This window comes from Petaurus breviceps, unplaced genomic scaffold (assembly GCF_028583685.1).
Source record: "Petaurus breviceps papuanus isolate PSGF00001 unplaced genomic scaffold, PetGlider_PUasm1.0 91133, whole genome shotgun sequence".
NCBI lineage: Eukaryota > Metazoa > Chordata > Mammalia > Diprotodontia > Petauridae > Petaurus > Petaurus breviceps.
In genome coordinates this window covers 228,676-236,508 of record NW_027187419.1, presented here as the reverse complement: position 1 = coordinate 236,508, position 7,833 = coordinate 228,676, and the positions used below count along the sequence as shown (strand labels likewise).

The 7,833-nt window shown below is 44.0% G+C and overlaps 1 protein-coding gene across 2 annotated transcripts in view; it reads left to right on the top strand.

Annotated features, from left to right (window-relative positions):
* CEP164 (centrosomal protein 164) overlaps nt 1-7,833 on the top strand; it is an 81,189-nt gene that overhangs the window by 53,495 nt on the left and 19,861 nt on the right. For both annotated transcript variants that reach the window (XM_069080637.1, XM_069080636.1), the window contains exons 15-17: nt 3,550-3,759; nt 4,997-5,128; nt 7,038-7,254. In XM_069080637.1, the coding sequence (XP_068936738.1) occupies nt 3,550-3,759; nt 4,997-5,128; nt 7,038-7,254 (559 nt within the window). The remainder of the gene's footprint in view (nt 1-3,549; nt 3,760-4,996; nt 5,129-7,037; nt 7,255-7,833) is intronic.

Below are 7,833 nucleotides of genomic sequence, written 5' to 3'. Positions count from 1 at the left end.
CTTATATAGCCTTCTCCTGGCTCAGAGAATGTAACAACCTTATTGACTCACTGGCCAATCAAGAAGTATCTACTGAAAAACAAGCCTCCCTCCCCAGGCTTCAGGTGCATTTTAGCCTAGGGGCAGGGAAGATCTTCCAAATTTGCATTCCCATTACAAGTAGCCAGTGCACTGGCCCTGGAGTGAGGAGGATCTGAGTTCAAATTAGGCCTCAGACACTTGACACACTTACTAGCTGTGTGACCTTGGGCAAGTCACTTAACCCCAATTGCCTTACCTTCCCCCCTCCAAAAAAAAAAAAAAAGACAGACCAAAAGGGAAAAAAACCCCACAAAAATTAAAGAAAGTGAAAAATAGTCTGCTTTGATCTGTATTTAGACTCCATCAGTTCTTTCTCTGGATGTGGACAGCATTTTTCATCATGCCTCCTCTGGAGTGGTCATGGATCATTATATTGGTGAGAATAGCTAAGCATTCACAGTGAGTTGATCATTGTATAGTATCTGCAAAGTATATTTCAAAAAGGACTAAGGAGATGCAGTGACTCCCAAGGCAGATTCTGAGTATCTTTCTCATGAGTGGAATGGGCAGTGAAGGCCAGGCAGAGCCCCTAAATTTAGGCTCTTCTTCTCAACATAGCTGTTAGTCATTCCTTCACCATCCCAGAGTAGCTAGCTGCCACTAACCATCTCTTTGTAGTATCTCATTTGGGTCAGATGTTGGGAGTTTCTATACTTTCCCTAGGACCTGCCATCTGTTCCTCTCCTGGACTCCTTTTCAAACTCCATGACTTTCTTGCTAGTCATCTTCAAAGTTTCATTAGGAAAAAACTTTTTTCTTTTTCTGGAGATATTGAGGACAATGACTGACTGTCTCATTTGTTGGTTCTGGGTCATCTGCCAGAGCTCTCTTCTTGTCTAGGATGCCCAGAACTGCTATATTCTGACCTGATCAGATCACTCCTAGAGTATAAGGTTCGGTTCTGGACACCATATTTTTGGAAGGACATAGGTAGCTGGAGAGTTTTCAGAGGAGAATAGTAACCAGGATGACAAAAGGTCCTGAGATCATGCCATATGAAAATCTGTATAGAAGGAACTGAGGATATACAGTAAAGAGAAGAGAAGACTTGGCTAGGGGTAGGAGGCATGGTGGGGAGAATCTGATAGTTGGCTCTTTTCAAGTATTTGAGAAGCTATCATTGACACCCAAAAGGCAGAACTAGGAATAATGGGTAAAAGTTGCAGAGGTAAATATTGAATTGATGTCAAGAAACACTTCCCTGGCAGAGCTATCCAAAAGTGAAATGGGCTGTCTTGGAGATAGTGGGTTCTTCCTACCAGCAGTCTTCAGACAAAGCCTGTATGACCACTTGTCAGGGTATGTTGTAGAGGACATTCTTGGTTTGACTGAATGGCCTCTGGGGGTTCCCTTCTAATGTTGGCTCAGATTTTGTAACATAGCTCTGACCTCATTTATAGTTTCAGATCTCTATTAAATTCTTTCCCTAAAATCTAGACGTTGAGGAAAGAGGAAGATTAACTAGAAAGTAGCCCTATATACCCTACATACTAAGGTATGCAAACACACATGTATTTGCAGGCTCGCTGCACACTGACACTCTATCTGATGCTTCATCTCTTCTGCAGCATCTGTCCCTAGAGCCATACATAGTTAGATAGCCCACAGGGGAGAGAAACATTAAAAGGTACCATCTCAGGAAAAAATGATGCTTTCAGCCAAGGTTGGAAATGAGTTGGAGAGTTGATGAGGCGGAGAGCTGCAGGGAGAGAGGCTGTTTCTGAGGGCAGGATTCTCAAAGGAGGGAGGTGGCAACAGCAGCCCATCTGACATCTGCATTGGTTGGACTTGCCAGGGCAATCAGATGAAGCCAGTATGTGAAGTGGGCCAAAAAGAGACTTAAGCAGGAGGGAACCTGTGGTGTGACCTAGGACCACTCCATGGTTTTGGGAAATCTATCAACAAGAATCTTAATGATTTTAGCAAGAAGATAATATAGTCCTACCTCTCTCCTTCATCCAGGCATAAAGGGATCCAAATTGTAATTTCTAAGCCCCTCAGATGCCATTTTTCTCCTGCTATTCTAATCTGTCACCTTCCGTCTGTTGTGTTGCTGGAACTAAAAGACGGAGAAAGGGGATTCTGAACCCTATGCTTTCTAGTATAACCCACAAGACTCATGCTGAGCATCTCCACTGACATTGACAGTTGATTCCCTTTTGGTCTTTTGGCTCTTTGCACGGGTGGCTGCTTAGGCCAACTTTGAGCCATTCCTACATCTTGAGACTACACTTAATGAGGTATGACTAAAAGTCAAGACTAGTTTTTATAACAAATGAAACAAACAAACAAATGAAATGAAAACAAAAGGAGCTTATCTTTATCCTTCCCACTGAATCTTGTCCAGATTCAAGTTTATGAGCTTGCAAAGAACCACTAATTCCAATATTATGATTGTTCAAAACATTTTTGGAACTCCTCACATCCAGAAGCCAAGGAACCCACAGTAACTCAGAGGGGGCAACACTGGTTTTGATATATAATTTCTGATATTTTTGTTAAAAAAGAAGTTACCTAGGAATGCTTTCTTTACTCTGCCATCTTGGTGCTAGAAGTCTCCCATAAAAAGAATGACTCCGTGAACAGATGTGATATGGGTACTGAAGTGCCGCAGTTCCCTTTGCATGGTGTAATGGGTGGAGTGTTGGACTGGGAATCAAGAAGACCTGGGTTTGAATTCTGGCTTGGACATTTACTAGCAGGGTGACCCAGGGCAAGTCATGTGACCTCTCAAGGTTTCAGTTTCTCTATGTATAACATGAGAAGACTGAACTTGATTGATCACCTCAGAAGTTCCTTTCAGCACCAAATTTATAATCCTGTGATCTCTGCAGAGAGTTTTTCAGTCAGAATCCCCCTATAATATAAGAAACCTTTATCCCTAATCTATGAGCAGGAAATCTCTAGAGGTCCAGGAGCTGGGTTGTATTCTCTATATTGGGGAAATCTCCCTTTTTTTCACTGGCTGTTTATATTGGGAGAGAGAGATCAGATTCAGGGGGATTGTTTTCAGCCTAATGATGTGAACCTCAAGTGGCACGTCTCTCAGGTAGAGGCTAAGAACAGGGAAAGCTAGCAGCAGGTTATCTAGGAATAGGATTAACTAATGATCATGCTTTTCTCTATCTCTCCTGCCTTCCCTAGCTGCCATACCTGCCATTAAAGGGCACATTTGTCAAGATGTGCCACCCCAGTCACCTTTCTCATTGTCCCAAGGACTTTGTTGTCTTAGCTTGTGAGACTATTAGCATTACAGACCAGCTGTTTACTGAGTTGATTTATGCTTTGTCTTTGGACAGTGGGAGTTGCATTTTTGTTCTATATATATCTTATATGTCTCATGTATGGCATGTATCTGTGTGCCCTTATAATATGACTACACATTTTATGCACTGTATGCATGCTATAGGCTAATAAGAGTCCATATGTTATACTACGTAACCATGTGCTACTCTGCCCTTTTGATAGATTTGTCTTAGAATCCATAACTCCTCAGAGGCAACCCTTAGGAGATTCTCTAAAGATCATAGAAGAAAAGACAGCTCAGGATCTGGAGCGGGAGCGAGCAAGACTGTTAGAGGATCGGAGACAGAAGATGGAGCGGCTGCGGGAGGAACTGTGTCAGGAGGAAGAAGAGGAGAAGCTGAAACTTGAGGAGCAGAAAGACAAGTCCCTCAGGTCCTATTCCTTTCCCTTGGGGAGGAAACTTTCCGGGGCCCGGTATTTTGAGATGTCAGCAGGAATGCTTATATGTGGGGCGCCATGTTTCCTAGACCAGGGTGCTGTTTGGTTGCTCTTAACCTAGAAAAGGTCATAGAATCCTAGACTTGGAAGGGTGCCCCAGAGGTCATCTAATTCAGCTATTCCCAGAAGAGTGAATCTGTTTTACAGACACCTCTGACAAATTCACTCAGCCTTCTTTTGACCTCCAGTGACAGGGAACTCATTACTTCCCAATGGAGTCTGTTCCACTTTTGGACAGCTCTTCTTGTTAGGAATTGTTTCCCTATATTGAACCAAAAAATCCTCTGTAATTTCTACCTAATTCTTCCCTTTGAACTCAAGTAGAACAACAAATCAAGTTCCTCTTTCACATAACAACCCTTCAGATATTTGAAGATACTCAGTTGTTTTGTGCCCTTGAAGTATTCTCCTCTTCAGGTTATGCTACTCCGTTGTTCAAGCTGATGGGTGCGTGCTGTGGTTTTGTGTCCCCTCAATATCATGGTCGTCCTTTGTTTTACCCAAAATGAGGGGCTAAGAACTGAGAATGATGCCCCAGGTATCGACCAGGTCGGGGGTCAGCACTATGCTTGTGTTAATGCAGCCTCAAGATCACATAAACTTCTGACATGTTTCAGTGTTGATTCATTGGGAGCAGTAGTGTAGCCAATCCCAGACCATTTATATTTGGCTTTGGAATTGATTCTGGTTCTTTTGGCAGCAGATTTGCCTTAATCATTTTATTTTGCACAGCCCAGTATTAAAGTGAGCTTGAATTTCCTGAGCATAAACCAGCTGACAGTGAAGAATTCAGGCAGCTTTAGAAGCATGTTATGTAAATTGGGAGAAGCCAACCTGAGATTAAACAATCAAAGGCTCTAATCTAAAAATCAGATAATCCATAGGTGGATAATTAGAAGTTGTCTATCTTTGGTCTGAAATGATGCTGTTTTGGGATTAGGCAGCCAGCATTCCCCCTTTGAGACAAGGGGTAGCTGCCATGTTATTCTTCCTCTCCTCTCCCCAAGAACTGGCAGAGGGAGAGAGCATGGCCTCCAATGGAAATAGACCCATCACTATTCTCCAGGAAGCTTCCCGGTGAGCCATCCTGTAGGCTCACAGCAAGGGCCTATTGACAGAAGATGAAATAAATGTAAAGTCCTCACAGCAAACTCTTCTGTGTTTTTTTCAGGTGTCTGAGAGAGCAGCTCAAGAAAACAGCTGAGGAGGAAGAGGCTCGAGTGAGGGAAGAAGAGAGTCAGAAACTTTCTAAGCTCCGAGCTCAGATCCTAGCCAGTATAGAAACACAGGAGAATCAGATTAGGTGTGGACCCTACTGTGAGCCACCCCTGCTTCCTCGAGAACCTTGCCTCATATTTTACAGAAAAAATTGAGGCCATTTGCCAGGAGTTCCCTCTTCTCTCCTCTTCCTCAGCTCCCATCATTCAACTGCTTTCTGCCCTTCTCTCTGTCTCACACAATGAAGTGGGCATCCTCCTTACCAAGGTTAATGCCTCTTCCTGCTCAAGTGATCGCATTCCACCCCATCTCTTCCAACAGATTGTGCCCTCTGATATCCCTATTCTGTCACTTATTTTTAATCTCTCCCTGTTTGCTGGCTCCTTCTCTGCTATCTACAATCATGCCTGTGTCTCCCCTATTCTCAAAAAAAATCCCAACAAGCTGCTTCCTTGATCCTTCCCTTCCCTGTTACCTATCAGCCTATATCTCTCCAGACCTTTGTGACTGAATTCCTTGAAAAGGCTATCTACAGTAAATGTCTGCATTTCTCTCTTCTCACTCTCTTCTTCCTCCCTTACCTTCCAACTTTCACTTTCATTATTCTACAAAATTGCTCTCTTCAGAGTTACCAGTGATCTCTTGATTGCTAAATCCAGTGGCTTTTTTCCACTCCTGGTTCTCCTTAATGTCTCTGCAGCCTTCGACACTGTTGATCACCCTCTTCTGCTTGATATTCTCTTTTTCCTAGGTTTTCAGGACACCCCTTTCTCCTTCTCCTTCTCAGTCTCCTTTGCTGGGTCCTCATCCAGAACATGCCACCTAATTATAAATGTCCCTCTGGGTTTTGTCGGGCTCTTTTTTCTTCTCCCTATATGCTACTTAACTTGGTGGTCTCATCAGTTTCCATGGATGAAATTGCTATTTCTATGCTGATGATTTTCAGGTCAACCTTTCCTGCCAACCTCTCTGTTGGCCTCCAGTCTCACATCTCTGCCTTTCAGATGTCTTGACTTGGATGTCCTGTAGATATCTTAAACTCAATATGTCCAAAATTGAACTCATTATCTTTTCCCCTAAACCCATCTTGCCTCCCTATTACTGTAGAGGCCAACTCTATCCTTCCAGCCCCTTGCGCTTCCAACCTAGGAGTCATCTTCATGGTCTTTCACCCCCACTTCCCCCTTATCTAATGCTTGTTGGTTTCACCTTTGCAGCATCTTCCATATACACCCTCCTCTGATGCTGCCATCCCTCTAGTACAGGCCCTCATCACATCATGCCTGTACTGTTGCAATAGCCTGCTGGGGGGGTCTGCCTGCCTCAAGTCTCCCCCCACTCCAGTCTTTCCTCTACTCAGCCACTAAAGTGATTTTCCTAAAGTAACAACCATGTCATCCTACTACGCAGTAAACTCCAGTGGCTTCCTCTCACCTCCAGGATGAAATATAAAATGACCTGTCATTCAGAACTCTTCATAATCTAGCTCCCTCCTACCTTTACATTCTTCTTACACCATATTCCCCCATACTCCAAGTGCCCTTCAGTCTAGTGAGACTGGTCTCCTTGCTGTTCTGTGAACAAGATGCTCCATCTCTTTGCTCTGGACATTTTCTCTGTCTGTATCCCGTGCCTGGAGTGTTCCTCCTCATCACATCCCAACTAAAATCTCATCTTCTACAGGACACCTTTCTCCACCCTCCCTTAATTCTAGTCCCTTCCTTTGTCAGTTATTTCCTATTTGTCCTGCAAATATCCTGCTTGTTTGTATCTGTTTGTCAGTTGTCCCCCTTATTAGATTGTAAGCTCCTTGAGGGCAGGGACCAGCTTTTGCCTCTACTTGTATCCCCAGCACTTGGCATTGTGTCTGGCATAGAGTAGGCACTTAACAAATGTTTGCTGATTGACTGACTGACTGAGGATGGAGTCTTTAGTCTCAGGAAGCTCCATTTCGCGGTGCTCATGCCTATCCCATTGCTCTCCTCTCTCTCCAGGGCAGAGCAAGAAGCTTCACTGAAGAAAGTAAGAGAAGACTTAGAGTCATTACAGAGGGCTGAGAGGTCCAGCCTGGAGCAGAAAAAGAAGCAGGTGCTGGAGAAACTTAAGGAGGAAATGGAGGGGAATGAAAAGAAGGAGAGGGCCCTCTTGGAAGAGGAGAATGAAAGAGCAGTGAGTCAGCTGAAGGAGCGTCTGGAAGAAGCAAGGAAGGAGGTATGTCTGCCTAATTAGAGACCTTTGGGGATGGAGACTTTTATACTAGTGAGTGTCCTCACCCCTAATATGGAACTTCCATTGGTTTATTCTGTGAGAAAGAAAACAGGGGTGAGGCCCAGGGCCCAGGTCAAGTTGAGGAGGAAAATCAATCACTCATCTTTAGAGGTTGGAACGGACTAGAGAATGACTGTAACGTGCAGACAGATCTGGAGAAGGGTGGCTTTGGACCTGTTCAGCACCACAAGCTCAGAATGCACCTGACTGATCTCAGGGTTTCTCTTGGGAGTGATGGACTTGGAAGCAGCTTGAGAGTTCTTCCCTCAGAAGATGGGGACTGATCCTATGACGGTAGGCACAGGTGTGCCCTAGTGTAGCAGCAAGCACCCCAAGCGTGTCCTCAGGGTTTGCTGCCCATACAGGTTCTTGGATCTGCTTTGTTAAAAGAAAGCAACTCAAAATGGGTTAACAAGCTTACTTTAATCAGTCAGACATATATCGTTTACCTTGTTCAGGGGAAAAAGGTCAGCACCCCAAACTTCAAAATATACAGACAGAATTATCAAGACAGAAACAGAT